We start from the raw sequence: 19,519 nt of genomic DNA, 5'->3' as shown, positions 1-19,519 counted from the left end.
GAGAACAACATTTTTCTCGGTTGCTTCGTTTGCGCCCACACTGTCGCAAAAACTTTCAAACGTTAAAAGAACGGAGTTAAAATTTCTTCCCAGTTCATAATTAGGCGATGGTTAAAAGCAGTTCAGTTAAAAATCTTCCTGCTTAAAATATTGTTGCTCAAATCTTCTTGCTTAAAATATTCTTGCTCAAAATCTTCTTGCTATACTGTGCGCTCCGTCTGTGGTCAAGAGCGTTACTTATTTATTCGCTTCATATAAAATCAACTAAACACAGTATATAGCGTTTACACACAGTATAACAATGGCATCCGCCCAGTACGATGCAGTCAGGAGAATCTCAAATCCTAGCGTTAACCGGCCAGTCGACACGTGGTGTTAGCCATTCGTGTGCCAAGAATGCGGCAAGAAACGCTGTAGTTGATTAGGCGCGGGCAATCACCCACGGGCTCAAACAACGATTACTACGATTGTTACACATACACCTCGTGCCCGCTTACGAGTTGGTACGTATGTATTTAGTTGGTTGGGGTTATCTGGGATTCATTTTCATAATAATTTTTCGTCTCATTTGGTGGTAAACAAAGAACAATCAAGGAATTTTATAACCGTATCCTCACGACTCCCATAGGCCGTTGTTAATTGTGTAAAACATGATCAATATATTGAGATATTTATGTGCAAAAGGTATCCCGTCTCCCCATATAACTTTGTGGGTTAATATTTGACGAAATTTGTCTTTCTTTTATGTATGCCTGGTTAATTACTGTTTTTGAACGCTTTAAGAGTTTACGAGTTCACAAAAGTTAAGAAAAGAAAACGTGTCTGCTTCACCAAACCACGAGTACACGGTTGATTTGCATTGATTTGTCGTTTGATTTATTGCCCACGGTGTCTGTATATTAAGCACGAACATTGATAATATCCCAATTCTCGTTAGTTTATTCGTGGTGAATGGTAATTCTGTTTTCGTTTCGTGAGCACGTGCGCGGTCTGTAGTGGTATGTCACAGAACCAATTCGTGCCCGGCCCTTTATTTCGTAATAGAACTACAGCTTCTGCAGCATTCAAACGTGATTTCAAAACACGCGCGTGCTAACTTTAGACATGGCCATAAAATCGCTTCAAAACCGATTTTTTTCGTAATCCACCCATTTTATTCGTTTACGTTCAGAACCATAGCACTATTATTACCAGCATTAGGCATTACAAACGAACTCCCAAAAGCATATTTTGTGTTTTTTATCTGACAGCAATGCAGTTACTACATCGGGTGAAGCTCTTTCGTTATCTGGAGATGGCGGTTTTTCTTTTGTTGCATCCTATTTATGCACAAGGTAATTTAGTTGTTTATTTAGATTTACATCGTTTGGAATTCATTTTCCCGTACGCATTTGATGCTGGGGTTTGAGCTTAAAACAATAGTGTAGCAGAAACGGTAAAATATAGTCTTAGTTCGAGTATTGCTTACTATATGTACTTTGTAGAAGTTAGTCAAAGCTGCATGCAATACGAATTATAGAGCCATAAGTACAAAAACTCTATATAAATAAGATACGGAGTAATAATTATTCAAGAAAATTAATCGAGTAAAAAGAGGCGAATCTGTTCAAAACATATGTTTTACAGTACTTCCAAATCTATTAGCAGCAGGTTACATTTAACTTTTCAAAGACAAACGCTGACTATTGTAACGTATAATGACGCCACAATCACGTTTATTATTTCACCGCGACTTCCTTTTAGTTAGGCAACGTTTAGGGGGTTTCCCGCTGTAAGGTTTTCTTTTTCCTATTTGCTTAGCTCGAATGACGTCACGGTATGACGTAAATATACATGACAAAGGACGATACATGTTTATGCTTTATAATTTATTGGTATATATACACCATACAAGGTATATTCACCAAAAATGCCATTCACTAATTCCCGCATAGACAATTCAAATTAATTCGAAAATTTAATCAGGAAAATTACGCCCTAACAACAGCGTTTGATTCTGACGCAATTTCATTTCATCTTAATTAAAATGCTTTTAAAACGTCCAACACAGTCTAAATAGAGGCTTCGCAACAGTTCGCCCAAGTAGTAGTGTGTCACGAGAACACAATTAACTTTTTTTAGGCTTGTTCAATTCATGTGCCAATTGCTGCAAAGCGATAAAGAAATATATGCCATAAAATTCTATAATGGTTTTCACATCTTTTTGTTGCAGCACGGGTGTTAAGTGTCTATAAAAAAGGACAATAAAAAGGTAATACCCACGTATTAAACCCCATTCTTTTGATCTTAGATTGCAGACGAACCATCAACGTCACCAGTACCCCACAAGTGATGACGTCACCAGGATGGCCACGTCACTACCTCAACAACATGGACTGCAGATGGGACTTAAACGTTTCACCTGGTAGTCGCATGAGGATTCAATTCACAAATATTTCAACGCAAGAATGCTGCGATAGAGTGCAGGTGAAATATGACTGTGGGTTTAGCAGCAACGATTTTATTTGACAATTTAACTTAAGGTAGTTTTTACTCAAACCGTGATGTTAACGACAGCCGTCTCCCTGGTAATTTCCCTCTTATTGTTGTTAATACAGGGCCGATCTTCGCTATACTATTAAGAAAGAAAGAAAATTCATGTTATGTTAACTCCTGCCTTTAATTCTATGACAATTTTAATGAATTCTGTGAATCTTTCCTCGGTTTAACTAATTTGATCTTCGTTTCTTTTATCAAAAAGATAATTATGTTTTCTTTTTTCTTAGATATTCGATCCCGGTCACCCCTTTATTTATACCTTAAGTGGAAACATCACTGACATTAATCTTCAATCTAAAGCACCAAGGTTAACTGTGAGGTTTCGTACCGATGGTTCTGTTACAAGTTATGGATTCTTTGCTACTGTTGTCGGTAAGATCGGATAATGTTGACTATTTAATACCTTGTGTTAAACCAACTTTGGCAAAAAACAGGTCGCCTGAATTATGCCTGCCGTAGTAAAATTCCCTTGGGACGAGAAAATGGAATAAAAATGTGTCCCATATCTCCCCCGACTCTACTATACATACCGTCTGAATGATATTGTTACCACACAAACGGCAGGTGCACCTCATATCCGCTGTCTAGTTATAACACAGGCTGCCCAACTATAACTTATACATGCGCTCGATAGTTGCCTTACAGCTGTTTTAATTTCTAATAAAATATTTTTAGAAACTGTTACGTCTCAAGTCGTTCCAACTACGACCTCGCCCCCTACAGGTATAAAATTAAATATATTTGTGGTTTTATCATGTTTCTTAGCTTCATAAAACAGTTCTCTATTTCTGGTCAGTTGGCATGCTGTCATTACAATTCATACTTTCCGTTTTTAAAAAAATATATATTTTTTAGTTTTTTAACTGAAACGTTTGCAATAAAGAAATCGTATACCTAAGAGACATATATAATTCGGCAAAAATGGCATCACCATTCCCTTGTTTAAATAAAGTGTCCGCCTAATCTAATTTCCATTTCTTGTTATTCACACAGTTTCATGCGGTTACAACGCCACAGCCACTGAATCTCCACAGCAGTTGGTGTCTCCTGGTTACCCGGAGTCTTACGCAAACAACTTAGATTGCTTATGGAGAATACAGGCTCGACCAAACAAACGAATTCGACTTTATGTCCCATATTTTTCGACCGAAGCGTGCTGCGACCATTTGTTGGTATGGTGTTATTAATTGATTAAAAAAATGTAACTACTTATCCTCGCGTTGAAGGGAACGAATGTTCCGTTTCACACACCTCGTGCCCGCTTACGCGGTGCCACGTTTGTAACTTTGTGGATGCTTATTTGGGAAGAGGCGTTTTTTACACAGCCCATAAGTAACTTATAGATTAAAGCATTTTTTTATAGATTAAAGCAAGTGTCTTGCACAAGGTCCATATACACGCTCACAATAGTAGCAGCGTCTGTTCGCGAAATGCAATTATAACGTCATTATCGATTAAACGCTAAATAGGAAATAACCATTTTGTGACGTCACGTCCTAAATGTCATTTCCCGTAACATAACTCTGATGGAGATTATTTAAAGTATTTTTGTGTTGCATTGCCTACAGTATTTTAAATGAGTTAATGTCTGTTATTACGGCGACATTGCTTAAATAGTCTTACCAAGTGCAATTGCATACTTCAATCTATTCTCTTTCCTATAAGTGGCATCCAGCATGCCACGCCATAAATATGATTTATTGCAAAGTTGGTTTATTACCCCCCGAGCTATTATGATGTCCTTGCCTAATGTTTGAACTCGAAGTCCCCTGATGTTACACGCCGTGTGACCACGCCCATATAGAATAGAACAGACTTATCACGTTTGCAATCATGTTCCACATTGTTGTTTATGAAGTAAGGACGTTTGACAAACCGAAACCACTCTGGTCTTTGGTCATTGTAGATCGAATACCGGGCAATAACAATTCACAACACGCAGTTTATATTTGCGCTACTTCGCCCCTGGCTTTACCTTACATTAAATCTTTTAACTGTTTTTTTTTTTGTAACTGATCTTAATTTATAGTAGGGTGGGGGAAATTGGGACACATTTTAACTCTATTTTCCTGTCCAATGTGGTAGGAAACAAGGAACTTTCAAAGAATTATAAAACTATATGCTCAAGACTCCCATAGACCGTTGTTTAAAACACGATCAAGATATTCGGATATTATGCGCCGAAGGTGTCCCATTTCCCCCCATCCTACTATAATACAAAAATACCACCATGTCATTTAACTTAAACCGCTATCTTATTTAGATATACGATGGTCACGAAGAGGTTGACGCTCTCTACGGTAGATTGTTGTCCCCACTAACTTTCACAACTACAGGGAATTTACTTCAACTGCGATTCACAACAGATAGATCGTACTCGTACGAAGGATTCATTGCGAATTTTAGTGGTAAGCATAACGTTATATAGGTTTAGTTTATCTTTTCTAATACAGTGGCGAATGCCAAATTAATTAAACGCTATAAAGAGAAGGGATTTAGCAGCCCAAACCACAGTCGTAAAAATACACTAATTTAATTGTAAGAACTACTTGACGAGTAAAAGTACACTAATTTTGTATATGATTAAGCAATGTGATAGGCTACCCAACTTGCAATAACGTAAAATCTTTTGTTAAAAGCTACGTTTTGAACCAGTTTATCAAATGCATGTAAATTTTACACCAAATATAAAAACAGTATTCAAAATTTGTCACATAACGGTTTGTCAAGGTTCCTAATTATGCCAAAAAATTTTACTCTAGTTAGCCCTGACTAAATGTTCACACGATTTATATGGGTAAATTCATTAGCATTCGACCGGATATTCTGCCCTTTATTGCTCACGCCCTTTAAAAATACTGAAGTTAATTTAACATAATAAATTACTAAGTCGTGATGCTGTATAGGTTAATGTGGACGAATATGAAATAAACAAATTCTTTCTATTTATAGAAGTCGAAGCTACTGATGGCGCACACGACGGCGCCACAACGCCTTTCTTTTTAAAACATTTGCTAGGTAAGTGGATTTATTTGGTTTTAATCCTTGTTTTTGAAATTAACATATGACATATCTTTACATCTGCATAATTAGCAAAAAATAAGTTGGACTTAATAATTATTGCGTGGTAGGATAACGGGAATCATGATAACACGGAAGAACAACTGAGTTTAAGCAATTGTCATTTGAGTCTCTTGGCCAAGGACACATTTATACGCGCTAGTGGCATTGCGCGTTAACCAGAGCAACATATCTCTTACAGTTAATTGTAAAGACTATAAACAGGAAATACCACCAAGAGTTAACATAAACTTGTTATATTTTACTGTGGGATAAGATGAACATTGTTAGCACACAATCCCAATATTTTCAACACTCTTTGAGAATCATGAGGATACAGTTTTGTATATAGTAGAATTGGGAAAGACGGGACACTTTTAGCACATATTATCCAAATATCCTAATCGTGTTTTTAACAATTAACAACAGTCGATGAGAGTTATAAGAATACGGTTTTATATTTTTTGAATGCTCTTTGTCCACTACTTAATAAGACGAAAAAATAGAGCGAAACTGTGTCCCATCTTTCTCGACCTGACTATATATAGTAGGTTGGGGAAAGATGGGACACATTTTCATTCTATTTTCTCGCCCAATTTGGTAGTAAACAAAGAAAATGCAAAGAATTATAAAATCATATCCTCACGACTCCCCTAGATCGTTGTTAATTGTTTAAAACACGACCAGGAAAAAGAGAAAGAAAAAGTGACCTATCTTACTCCGGCCCACAGTAATAAAACAAACCCTACAGCACCGCTTTAATTTTTCAGCAACACAATCTACAACGACAACTTTGAATTACCACCTTCAGCGAACAGCAGCGTCAGGCGCTGACACCAAGACTGGAGCGCTGCCTTTATTTCTTACAAATTTAATCGCTGTTTCCGTATTTATAAGTTTTCTTTGCAATTAAATGTGTTTTTTTTTTAATTTATACCAATTGTGTGAACGATTATGTTTTGTGTACGGCAGGTGTAAAATATCATCAAAAATCGTTTCAAATAAATGAAAAAGTTCTCGTTTAAAAAAAAATTACCGCTGTAGCTTTATCAGACCAATTTAGGTCGGAAATTAATTATACTCACGGATATACTATTTCATTTTCGGAGGGCTAAATGTATTGATAGCCCTAAGTATTTTTAGAATTTTGTAGCTGACTAAACAAACAATTAAAATTTCACAGCAACACCATGATATAATTTTTATTAACTAGAATGACTTGAATAAAGCTTGCAAAGCAACTTCATGTAGTCTTGTGATTCTGAAAAACATACTCTGTTCGATTTTGGTGACAAACTCAATTAAACTTGCTGCTGCTACCATTGTGGGTGTTTGTGTCCTTGGGCAAGACACTTAACGGCAATTGCTCCAAAACAAGGGTCACTAATGGGTTGTCCAAATTATGAAGCATTATAAAAAATTATCACCCACAAAGTAACACACATTGTAACTCGTAAGCTGGCACAGGGTGATACACCTGCTGTTGTTTTCCGGCCACGCGAGAATAAAGCAAGTTGCATTCATTCAAACCTACAACCAACAGTATGGATACTGCTATCATACCAAATAGGAAAAACTATGAATCGTGGTTTTAAATTTATAAACCCACCAAAATGCAGACCTCAAATTGAAGAACCTCAGTATTGATTTCAAAAACAAGATAAAAATGTGGCAGAGATTCTGGTATGCTGGTGTAAGGTGTAGCCTACTATGGTGAGTTAGGGTTGCAGTGAGTAGTTAGGAAATTAATTTCAGATTTAACTTTAAATATCAGGTCATTTTTTTCCCATAAGATACCACCCCTATAGAGTAGGTTACAAATATGTAAATGACACTTGGTTGTTGTTTAACCTCTCGCGACATTACAACATCAGTTGTTTCAACACAGTTGTCTTATATTATCTACCCCAAGATATAAAAAACAAAATAAAATACTTACATAAAATTCTTCATTGAGCCATAAGCTGCGCCACCAGTTGTTGAATTATGAATGGAAGTTTAGAATAACTTGGGAAGGAAAAAAACCTTGAGTTGTTTCCTATCTCACCCACTGTCAATATCTGTCATGTAATAAATGAAACGTAATTATTTATCTAAACAAGACAAACTTTATTCGTATTTTTATTTTTACCTGAAGTTCGGTCCAGCTGTGCCGACCAACACCAATCGCAAATATCCGAATACCGAGGTTTCGAGCACGGAGAGAAACTTCTGGAATTTTTCGAACATCTGATGATCTGGTAGATTCAAAAAGAAACAAAATACACACTTGGAATATTAAAGTAAAAATACAAAAGAAAATAATAATAATAAAAATCGTAATATAACGACTCTACCTGTAATCAATAGAGTTTGCAAAAAGTAATCCACAGTTTCTGACAAATATTACTTTTTACAACAAAAAGTTGTTCTTACCTCCCATTTGTGATCAGAACAATCGACTTAACAGTGCAGGGGTCAGAATATCTTTGTGCAGATGGAAAGTCAACTTCTAGAGCTTTTAACACGGCTTGAGCAGTGTAGGTTTTAAAGCCATGTTGCCGCATGCTATCCATTGCATTCTGGATTACAATTAGAAAAGCCATTACCATAATCACTTTTATCCTGGGCAACTTAATAGTAATCACGCAGACTTTCTTGAGTACACCAGCAAAGGCATGTAATTTATTTTATATAAGTAAAATCGAACAGCGAGGTATGTCAAGAGACCTCAGGTTGAGTTTTTCCTAGCTATACCCAAAAAGAAAAATGTTTTCTGTATCTTTAGGACTGGGTGCAACAGCCACTCTTTTAACTGACATTCTTTTCCACACTTTTTGTCCATAGCATGCTTTAACAAATGTTGCTTTGCTGTTGATTTCCATCTCTTAGTTCTTTAAACAACACGATCTTGGCCCTCGTTTATGGAGAGATAAGAACTTATGTTATGTTAAATGGGAAGGCTGTGATAAAGTAACTTATCATACTTGGCTTTAACGAACTAAAACGATGGATATCTAAAACATATAATAACAATACAACACATCATAATAAAGTAATAAACCTAAAGTAACCCCTTATTACGTAACTATACTGAAATCTGCAGTATCAACTAAACTAACTGATGACTGTGCTACAACAAGACACAACAAAAGCATTAATTACTTGTCGCAGGCAGCAGGAACAAAAGCACCGGAGTGTTATCGAGGGGAGGTAGCGAGTGAACTACTACCACAAACACTAACTGCAATTGTGTGTGGTGTAACATGTAATTACTGTTTGTGTACTTACATCAAAATCTTGCTTTCTATTGAACTGACCAATTCTTATCACAGTCTCCAAATATGGTTGGTCTTCAAGTGACCTAAACAAATTGATTCTTATGTCTTAACTAATATGAATAAGTTTAGAAATACAGATTTTGTAAACATTATGCTGGCTCTTTTTTGGACATCCATAAACAATATTACATTCAAGGATTGACATACAGTAGTTTTAAACAGTATTTAAGCATCGGTACAAACAGGAGCCATATGGGTAAGGTCCTACAGTGTAGAAGACTAAAAGACACAAATACCTTGATTGAAAGTAGTGGGAATACTGCATTACCCCAACATGCGTTGTAGTAAGATTAAACTTGGCTACAACTTGTTTAATAAAAGAGATTGATAATGAATAATCTTCTGTGGTTAATGAAGCTGAACTGTCCATAACAAACATGATGTCGTTGTATGTGCTGGTACAAGCTGAAAACAAACAAACATAAACAAGAAGAACAAGTTTTTTTAAGGCTTGTTAGAACTGCAACTGTGTGCGTATGTGTCCTTGGGCAAGACACTTATCGGTAATTTCTCCAACCCAGTGGTCCTCCTTATTGGTTGTCTAAATTGTCAGCCGTATATAATCATCCACAAAGTAAAATACTTCGTAACTTTTAGCATAAGGTGTGTGAAACAGAACACCGCTATAAAGACGGGCGTTCCCCTGCCATGTATATTCGTTTATTCTTTTATATGAAATGTACCTGTAGTTGCATTTGTGATTATAAATTCTTCTGTTGTTTCCCTGGGTGAAACAGTTGTCACTATACTTGTGACTGTTGTTGTTGGTTCTGGTGTAGATTCAGGTTGAAATTTTGTTGTTGTTGTTGTTGTTGTTGGTTCTGGTGTTGATGCAGGTTGAACTTTTGCTGTTGTAGTTTCTGTTGTTGGTTCGGGTTTAGATGCAGGTTGAACTTTTGTTGTTGTAGTGTTTGTTGTTGTTGTTTCTGTTGTTGTTGCTGGTTTTGGTTTTAAAGCAGGTTGAACTTTTGTGGTTGTAGTTTCTGTTGTTGTTGTTGGTTTTGGTTTTAAAGCAGGTTGAACTTTTGTGGTTGTAGTTTCTGTTGTTGTTGGTGGTTCTGGTGCTGGTTCTGCTGTTGATGATTCAGTTGTTGTTGGTTCTGTTGTTGGTGGTTCTGTTGTTGTTGGTTCTGTTGTTGTTGTTGCTTCTGTTGTTGTTGTTGTTGCTTCTGTTGTTGTTAGTTCTGTTGTTGTTAGTTCTGTTGTTGTTGGTTCCGTTGTTGTTGCTTCCGTTGTTGTTGCTTCCGTTGTTGTTGGTTCCGTTGTTGATGGTTCTGTTGTTGTTGGTTCTGTTGTTGTTAGTTCTGGTGTTGATGCAGGTTGAACTTTTGTTGTTATTGTTGTTGTTAGTTCTGGTGTTGATGCAGGTTGAATTTTTGTTGATGTTGTAGTTTCTGTTATTGGTGGTTCTGGTGCTGGTTCTGTTGTTGATGATTCAGTTGTTGTTGGTTCTGTTGTTGGTGCTTCTGTTCTTGTTGGCTCTGTTGTTGTTGTTGTTGTTGCTTCTGTTGTTGTTAGTTCTGTTGTTGTTGGTTCTGTTGTTGTTGGTTCCGTTGTTGTTGGTTCCGTTGTTGTTGGTTCCGTTGTTGTTGGTTCCGTTGTTGGTGGTTCCGTTGTTGGTGGTTCTGTTGTTGTTGCTTCCGTTGTTGTTGGTTCCGTTGTTGTTGCTTTCGTTGTTCGTGGTTCTGTTGTTGTTGGTTCTGTTGTTGTTGGTTCTGTTGTTGTTGGTTCCGTTGTTGTTGGTTCCGTTGTTGTTGGTTCCGTTGTTGTTGGTTCCGTTGTTGGTGGTTCCGTTGTTGGTGGTTCCGTTGTTGGTGGTTCTGTTGTTGTTGCTTCCGTTGTTGTTGCTTCCGTTGTTGTTGGTTCTGTTGTTGTTGGTTCCGTTGTTGGTGTTGGTTCTGTTGTTGTTGGTTCCGTTGTTGGTGTTGGTTCTGTTGTTGTTGGTTCCGTTGTTGTTGGTTCCGTTGTTGTTGGTTCCTTTGTTGTTGGTTCCGTTGTTGGTGGTTCCGTTGTTGGTGGTTCTGTTGTTGTTGCTTCCGTTGTTGTTGCTTCCGTTGTTGTTGGTTCCGTTGTTGGTGTTGGTTCCGTTGTTGGTGGTTCTGTTGTTGTTGGTTCTGTTGTTGTTGGTTCTGTTGTGGTTGGTTCTGTTGTGGTTGGTTCTGTTGTGGTTGGTTCAGTTGTTGTTGGTTCAGTTGTTGTTGGTTCTGTTGTTAGTGGCTTCGTTGTTGGTGGTTCCGTTGTTGGTGTTGGTTCCGTTGTTGGTGGTTCTGTTGTTGTTGGTTCTGTTGTTGTTGGTTCCGTTGTTGGTGGTTCTGTTGTTGTTGGTTCTGTTGTTGTTGGTTCTGTTGTTGTTGGTTCTGTTGTTGTTGGTTCTGTTGTTGTTGGTTCTGTTGTTGTTGGTTCTGTTGTTGTTGGTTCTGTTGTTGTTGGTTCTGTTGTTGTTGGTTCCGTTGTTGGTGTTGGTTCCGTTGTTGGTGGTTCTGTTGTTGTTGGTTCTGTTGTTGTTGGTTCTGTTGTTGTTGCTTCCGTTGTTGTTGCTTCCGTTGTTGTTGGTTCCGTTGTTGTTGGTGTTGGTTCCGTTGTTGGTGCTGGTTCTGTTGTTGATGATTCAGTTGTTGTTGGTTCTGTTGTTGGTGCTTCTGTTGTTGTTGGATCTGTTGTTGTTGTTGTTGTTGCTTCTGTTGTTGTTAGTTCTGTTGTTGTTGGTTCTGTTGTTGTTGGTTCTGTTGTTGTTGGTTCAGTTGTTGATGGTTCAGTTGTTGTTGGTTCTGTTGTTAGTGGTTCCGTTGTTGGTGGTTCCGTTGTTGGTGTTGGTTCCGTTGTTGGTGGTTCTGTTGTTGTTGGTTCTGTTGTTGTTGGTTCCGTTGTTGGTGGTTCTGTTGTTGTTGGTTCTGTTGTTGTTGGTTCTGTTGTTGTTGGTTCTGTTGTTGTTGGTTCTGTTGTTGTTGGTTCTGTTGTTGTTGGTTCTGTTGTTGTTGGTTCCGTTGTTGGTGGTTCTGTTGTTGTTGGTTCTGTTGTAGTTGGTTCCGTTGTTGTTGGTTCCGTTGTTGTTGGTTCTGTTGTTGGTGGTTCTGCTGTTAGTGGTTCTGTTGTTGTTGCTTCCGTTGTTGTTGCTTCCGTTGTTGTTGCTTCCGTTGTTGTTGGTTCTGTTGTTGGTGGTTCTGTTGTTAGTGGTTCTGTTGTTGTTGCTTCCGTTGTTGTTGCTTCCGTTGTTGTTGGTTCCGTTGTTGTTGGTTCCGTTGTTGTTGGTGTTGGTTCCGTTGTTGGTGTTGGTTCCGTTGTTGGTGGTTCTGTTGTTGTTGGTTCTGTTGTTGTTGGTTCCGTTGTTGGTGGTTCTGTTGTTGTTGGTTCTGTTGTAGTTGGTTCCGTTGTTGTTGGTTCCGTTGTTGTTGGTTCTGTTGTTGGTGGTTCTGCTGTTAGTGGTTCTGTTGTTGTTGCTTCCGTTGTTGTTGCTTCCGTTGTTGTTGCTTCCGTTGTTGTTGGTTCTGTTGTTGGTGGTTCTGTTGTTAGTGGTTCTGTTGTTGTTGCTTCCGTTGTTGTTGCTTCCGTTGTTGTTGGTTCCGTTGTTGTTGGTTCCGTTGTTGTTGGTGTTGGTTCCGTTGTTGGTGTTGGTTCTGTTGTTGGTGGTTCTGTTGTTGTTGGTTCTGTTGTTGTTGCTTCGGTTGTTGTGATTGTTGATGTTGTTGTTAAAGTACCAATGGCTAAACATGAAAATGTTAATTTTTAACTTTATTTTAAAAGAAGTTTATTATCTTTACATTTATATGAAGCAATAAATCCTTCATCTGTTATCGTGGAATCTGAGTGAAAATGAAGATTCAAAGTATTGATGGAGGATGTGAATGTATGCGGGTATGTATACTTCTGAAGTTTTGCTAGAAGAATATTTTTGCTTTTTATCTGAAACATAAAACTTGGATGATATGATTTTAAATGTTTCCAAAATATTTTTTTTAATCCAAAATCCTTTTAGGAAAAAGAAAATGATTGGTATTTCATAGAAATAATAGGTTGTTACAACTATATTAATAATATTTTTTAATGTCTGTTTGCCAAATTGTTATCTTCCATATTCCTGCTTACTGCATAAAAAGCATTAAAATGTAATTTTGTGGAATCAAATAATTTACAAGAGTTATCAGTCATGTTATATTTATTACTGACTTTATAAAGTATCTTACATCTAGAAAATCACAACAGCTTTCCAGCTTAATGTAGTGAATAGTAATCTGTATTTGGTATCCTTGTGGTGAAATGATTTTCCAATAGCAATCCATGTTGTTTTCATATTGTCCAGGAAATAGAGGTGAGAATAAAGTTTGTGGTGTTGGGGTGGCTGTTATGTTAAAACCACACGGGGCTGGTTCTGTGGAAGTACAAATGTGGGATGTTTGCTATTTGTGTTCAAATCTTTTATGCCTATATCTGCAACATAACCCTGTTGTATTTTATTTTTAAATATGTTGTGTTTTTTATGCTTTATCTGTGACATCAATCAGTGGAACTTTAGGTTTAAATGTTTTAACAACTGTCATTTTGCTTTTGAATTCTTTTATTCCATTGTTTTTATAATTTGACAACAGGTAAATAAAAAATGACACCACAGGTGCCCCACCACACACTGTATATGGCATACAATGTAGTTTTGGTTTATACTTTTTGTTACATACTACAAACTGGTGAATATAATACCCAATAATAAATAACCAGGTTTGAAACATGTAATGTTTGTTTAAAAAAAATAAGAAATATAACTTCTAACCTTCAGGAGGGAGAATAGTGGGTGTAGCTTCCTCCCTGCTTGTTTCTGAAAAAAATTCAGATAAACAATATACCTATTTATTCAGATGGACTTTTTTAAAAATGACAATAAGACAAAAGCATTCCCTAAAATGCAGGGCTTCAAACAAACAGTTTTTATTATTTTAGTAAATGTTGTTTTTGTTAGACCATTTTTTATGTACTTTGAGTTCAAATAACAAAAAGTTATTTATGAATGCTTTGATGTTTACCAATAAATGTTGCTGTGAATCCGGCATGAGTACTTGATTCATCTGTGCGGAACCGAAGATTCATTCGGTTTCTGACAGAGGTGAAAGCTCGGTTAGAAGTTACACCAGTCAGTCTTGCTATTCGAACACTTCCACTGTGAATCTGGTTTGCGGAAAATTATACCATGGGATGATGTAAAAAATGCAAGCTTTCTGCTTATATATATTTAAGGTAGAACTAATTTCGTGCTTTAGCAACTTGACTGTAAGCATGGAAGAGGCACCATGGGTAACTCACTCAATTTCCCATACAAGAACACAAATGGCAATACTGATCAAAAGTTACATTTGCTTTAACTACACCATTTAACAGCTTTACCATTGGACGAGCCGAAACAGATAAGTTATTTAAAGTCATACCTATAAAAATATAAACCACCACTAAATATCTCACCAGTAAATAATCATAACCAAACTCAGTATCAAATGAGTGTATTACGAGAAGAACAGCTCTGATGGGTCTTGAAACTAATAACCAAGTACAATCCAAATTATTTAAGTAATTTCCTGGGTAGCCCGGAGAATTCAAAGCTTGCCAATACCTTCTTGCTCTTGAATAGTGCCACCCACAAGGATCTAATGATGTAAACAGGGCAAGGGTTACATTTTTTCAATTTTTGGATTGCATGGTTTTGTATGTTTAAGGTTGTATATAGCTTTACATCTAAAATTTAAGCTAGATGCTCTAGTATTGTAAAAAATATAAAGGCATGTCAAACTTAAAAAGTTGTTACACCTATGCCATTGCCTATAAAATTAAAAATACTGTTGTACTTGTCGGTATTGTTGTTGTTGTTGTTGTTGTTGCCACAGTCGTTGTGGTTGTTGCTGTTGTTGTTGTCGTAGATGTGGTCAGAGTAGCTATGGAAAGAAATGTTAATGTTAGATTTTATACTTTTCATTGCTACCATTGTTGACATGTATCTTCTGGCTATAAATACACTTAAGTAAAAGGTAGTTGCTCCAACCTGGTAGTCACTAATGAGTTGTTTTACTTGACGGTCATGCAAACAAAACACAATTCCTTTCAAATATGGTAACTAATAGTTAACAAATCAGAGGCATTTATTCTAATACCAAAGTACGCCAGTGAAACAATACCCAATGTAACCAATTTCTTACCAATAAAGTAAGCTTGGAATCCTTTATATGTAATGCTCTGATCAGATATGAATCGCAAGGTTAGTTCTCCACCTGTAGAAGTTATTACACTTCTACTTTGATTTCCAGTAAAAGTATAAACATTATCGCCATCTATGACCTGAAGGAATAAATGTTTTACCACAAGATAAGCTCTAGGCTAAAATGTTCAATGCTGCTACCATCGTTAGCGTGTCCTTGGAAAAGAAACCTAACCGTATTCACTTTAACCTAATGGTCCATTATGAATTGTTAACTTGTCAGCAATTTTATTTTTTAAATAAAAAAATCAAGAAAAAAATGAAAAACTACATGAGGTATATGAAACAGAACACCCATGTTGTAATGACTAAAGTTACTTTTCCACTTTAAGATAAATGAAGTTAAATTCCCTAATTTTATCATGACATCACAATCATACCGCCAAACTATCGAACACATCTTCGGTTTCAAAATTCTTAATGACGAGTTGAACTTGAACACCGGGTGGAGCAGTGAGTGTCCAATGACAATTAGCGAGGTTTGGATATTCATTCGGCCAACCAGGTGAGTTTAAGACTTGCTGATCTGTCGTCGCATTTGCTGAAAAGCCACAAGGACCTAAACAAGTAGATAGGTAATAATGGTGATTCTTAAACCTTTATGTTGGTAAATAATTGATACTTTCATACAGAGTTCTTTTAACACTCTAACTCTCTATAACTCTTTATTTGTAAAAACATGGTTTTAAGTTAAAATTTATGATTCTATATTTTTTTTACTTTAATTTCGTATGATTTGAGTAAACCTAACAAGTTACCACATGTAGTATGTGAAGCTAGAATAATATTCACCAAATGTAGTTGTTGCTGGTTGTGTTGTTGTTGTTGGACAATTTTCTGAAGTTGTACATCTGTAAAAAATTTTCATAGCAAATGACTATTTAAAACTAGTTGAACTTAGAAAATGACACTACAATAAAATTTCATATTTACATAAGTTATAAATCGCAAGGTATATGAAGTGCTTCACATTAGGATTTTAACCATACAAAATAGAATACATAAACAAATTAAATCTTCTTTCGATAAATAGTATATTTACCGATCCCCAATAGTAACTGGAGTAGCTCGTGGACAAGCACATCTTGCTTCACACTGTGATGTACATGCTGGTGTGTTAGTTGTATCTTGGCATGTTACATTGCACGAACTACCACATGTTTGGTACTCAAATGTCTCAGCGCAAGTGGGCACTGTTAGGAGATAAACAAACCAAAAAATGAAAAGTAAACTGAGTGTGGTATTGGGATTAAACTGTTCTCCTTGCTTCATATATTAATATGAACTTCATTTCTGTAATTGAAAAATCACTAAACGTATTATGTAATAATAATACATATTAAAGCATTTTTTTTAGAAACTTTCAAGGAATTGAAAGTTCTTACCATTCTCACAAGACTGTCGGTACAATCTTATATCATCAACGGAAACATCTCCTCGATATGATGGACCACGTGTTGCTTTGAACCCAATCTAAGAAAAAACATTCATTGTATAGTTATGGGTATCATTTTAATGTAACTTTAAGTATATAGCTCATAAAATATGTCCTTGCGGCTATGAGGTATTTTATGAGCTATATTTTTCTTTAGTTATTATTGAGGAAAGGTTAAAATATCAATAATTTTACCTTATATATGGAACCTAAACTTTTATTATCTGTGTAAACATTTACCTGAAACAAATCAGCACTTTGAGATATTTCGTAATGAAACTGGCGCCACACATCATTTGTTTCTGTGATGCGAGGCCCATTGTTCTCCCAAGTTAAATTACCTCTTCTTGAGATCACATTGAGAACTGATAGCCCCCAGTTATGAACCCAGAACTCAAGGCAATGTGCACTCTCTAAATAAGCAATGTTCAAATGTTAACTATAAGCAATTATAAAGCAGTTGTACCAAGATTTTACAGATCTTACCCTATAATGTAACTGAAATATTTGTTCGCAGTAGAAATGGTGGTACTAGTGAAGAATCCTCCGGTACATTACAGATTAGGCTGGCAGAAAGTGTTAGAGGTAGTTAGGGACTATTAGTTAGTGGTTATAGCATAGGGACTGGTCTTCAGTGGCTATTTGGGTTAGTAGTGTTTAGCAGATAGCATAGGGGTATTCTTCACTAGTATTGAAATATTAATACGCGGCAAAGCAGAAATGTTATTTTGAATAAACATAACTAATACTCGAATTACTACCTCACATCTCATACACATCGTGACCGCTTACTATGCATGGTGTTACTTCATACGCATCATGCCTGCGTCCTACCATTCACGGTGTTAAGTGTCTTGCCCAAGGATACACACACCTACAACAATGGCAGTGACATCGCACTTAGTGACCTACAAAGAGCACCTACCTGCCTACCACTGCGCCGAACGTCATATCACGTAGCAGCATTATACTATTAGACTACTTTTACACACATTGTATAAATCTTACACCACATGCAACTATTATTCTTACCATCAAGTTGAACCTGTGGGGTGAGGAGAACCGATCTGGAACCCGCTACTTTTCTAGCCCCTGTGGCTTCGTAAAAGGCGTATCCACCAACTGAAACATAAAATAAGGATCGGATATTAAAAAGTGTGTCTACGGTAGCGAATTTAACTGGGTGCTAGATAACCATTATTCTGTTTAAAAATATTTTTTGTTTTTTTGTGTTTGCATTTTAAGCGATAACATCTGATTGTTTGTTGTGGTTAGTAAAGTATTCTACAGCAGTAGCCTACGTCTTTACACTGCGTGATTTAAAAATTGCGCCAAAATATTAAAAGAAAAGGATCAATAGAAATAGAAGAGTTAATAAGCTGTGGAGGTTTGTGAATAATGTACATCGGATAAAGACCAACTTCGGCATACATTCCAAGTCTTTATTTGGCCCATGTATATATATACGACTATTTCACCCTTTCATAGAAACGAGTCCTATTACGTATACCTAAACTCCTGGTAGTTTGGTCATAGTCTGGTCCAGTGAGAGATGACGGTGTAGGGCCTCTGCCAAACGTCCATCCCTCGTCGTATTCATCAGATACGGACCACCCTGTTGATGGAAATACCTATTTTGACTCTCGTTGAGTGTTGGATAGATCGTCACTTTAACAATTAAAACATTATTAATAGTAATCCAGGAAGATATAAATATCCGGATCTGTGGGTCGTTATCACACGAGCGCTTTGTTCCATATACCACTCGTCGGCATATATATACCAGTTAGCGCGAACGTAACTTTGTGGGTGTCTATTTTTTTGTAATGTAAGTTTACCTGGACACATTTGGGGAGTTCCATCAAAGTTGCATTGCAGCAGAATTCTGGGGCTTGCTGTGAAAAATGTAACCGGAGTCAATTGCATTGACGGTTGGACAGCGTGCATGTGTAAAACAACAATATGCTCAATGTAACAACGCTCAGGTTTATGTGGCAACAAACATACCCGCACATCATACGCTCGACTGTAAACGTGGGTTTAACGCGGCTACTGTTTGCAAAGCAAAATTAAAGGCGAGGTGTTACTTACAAAACAGACTTAATGCTAAATCCCTTACCGTTTTTACCCGTACTACTATTTGCCTGGAAAAATGCAATAAATGCAAAATATAAGACAAGCAGCTTCATAACGACTTGCAGCTTATCTAGTGTATCTTGCTTATCCGGTTAGACGAATATGCACCATCGATAGGCTAAGATGTTGAACCATCCTTATTTTGCGCCACTGTTGCGGCATAACCTTTAAACGGCTTGCCCGCGGGCATAGAGGCATAACCAAAGCGCTTCGTATATTCGTACCTGTTCCTCGAATGCCTATATCATTGGTCGTGTAACCGCGATAGGCTATTTTCATGCTATAGTCTATACAACTGACAATGGGCATGATGTATCATTGCTATATACAACAATAATATACGCTACAATATGTACGTTTTGTAAAGAGATAATACAGTAGGATGGGGGAAGACGCTAGACCTTTAGCACATAATATCCAAATATTCTAATTGTGTTTTAAACAATTAACAACGATCTACGGAAGTCGTGATGATGCAGTTTTATAATCCCTTGAATATTCCTTGTTTACTACCGAATCGGACGAGGAAACAAAATAAAAAGGTCCCCTATCTTTCACCACCCTATACTATACAGCAAAAAGCATAAGACGAATATGCCAAACTTATATCTAGTGTATCAAAATGATACGTCACAACCTAGACATGGGATGCATATGTATACGCAATACAGACATAACTTTGCTTTTTAGATTGTATATTATCTTTTACTTACCTTAGGCGTCGCATATGTAAACCACTACGTTTTAACGATGACAAAAATGATCTTATTTCTGCACTTCCAAACTCAAACTCTCTGT

General features: G+C 36.7%; 2 protein-coding genes across 3 annotated transcripts; one reads left to right on the top strand and one right to left on the bottom strand.

Moving 5' to 3' along the window:
- Positions 1–53: 53 nt before the first annotated feature.
- On the bottom strand, positions 54–19,195 carry LOC149730721 (uncharacterized). Of its 2 annotated transcripts, none has more exons than XM_089884433.1 (23): positions 18,705–19,195; positions 18,424–18,480; positions 18,096–18,200; positions 17,618–17,707; positions 16,826–16,998; positions 16,536–16,623; positions 16,193–16,343; positions 15,943–16,001; positions 15,531–15,709; positions 15,092–15,230; positions 14,744–14,830; positions 14,364–14,545; positions 13,931–14,072; positions 13,681–13,725; positions 13,100–13,284; positions 12,677–12,818; positions 9,602–12,619; positions 9,155–9,323; positions 8,869–8,941; positions 8,014–8,159; positions 7,730–7,835; positions 7,538–7,658; positions 54–7,128 (listed from the first exon to the last, which is right to left on the bottom strand). In XM_089884433.1, the coding sequence occupies exons 1-22, from the start codon at positions 18,772–18,774 to the stop codon at positions 7,548–7,550; spliced, it is 5,517 nt and encodes a 1,838-aa protein (XP_089740559.1). In that variant the 5' UTR covers positions 18,775–19,195; the 3' UTR covers positions 54–7,128; positions 7,538–7,547. The 2 variants fall into 2 exon arrangements, with proteins under 2 accessions (XP_089740559.1, XP_089740558.1); XM_089884432.1 differs by having other exon boundaries at positions 54–6,859.
- LOC149730722 (blastula protease 10-like) lies at positions 1,223–6,511 on the top strand. The gene is made up of 8 exons (XM_089884467.1): positions 1,223–1,334; positions 2,291–2,466; positions 2,766–2,910; positions 3,214–3,261; positions 3,532–3,710; positions 4,802–4,946; positions 5,491–5,556; positions 6,369–6,511. The coding sequence occupies exons 1-8, from the start codon at positions 1,253–1,255 to the stop codon at positions 6,509–6,511; spliced, it is 984 nt and encodes a 327-aa protein (XP_089740593.1). The 5' UTR covers positions 1,223–1,252.
- Positions 19,196–19,519: the final 324 nt, after the last annotated feature.

Source organism: Ciona robusta, chromosome 9, assembly GCF_009617815.1.
Source record: "Ciona robusta chromosome 9, ASM961781v2".
NCBI lineage: Eukaryota > Metazoa > Chordata > Ascidiacea > Phlebobranchia > Cionidae > Ciona > Ciona robusta.
The sequence above is the reverse complement of the archived record's forward strand: the minus strand, read 5'-3'. Positions and strand labels throughout refer to the sequence as shown.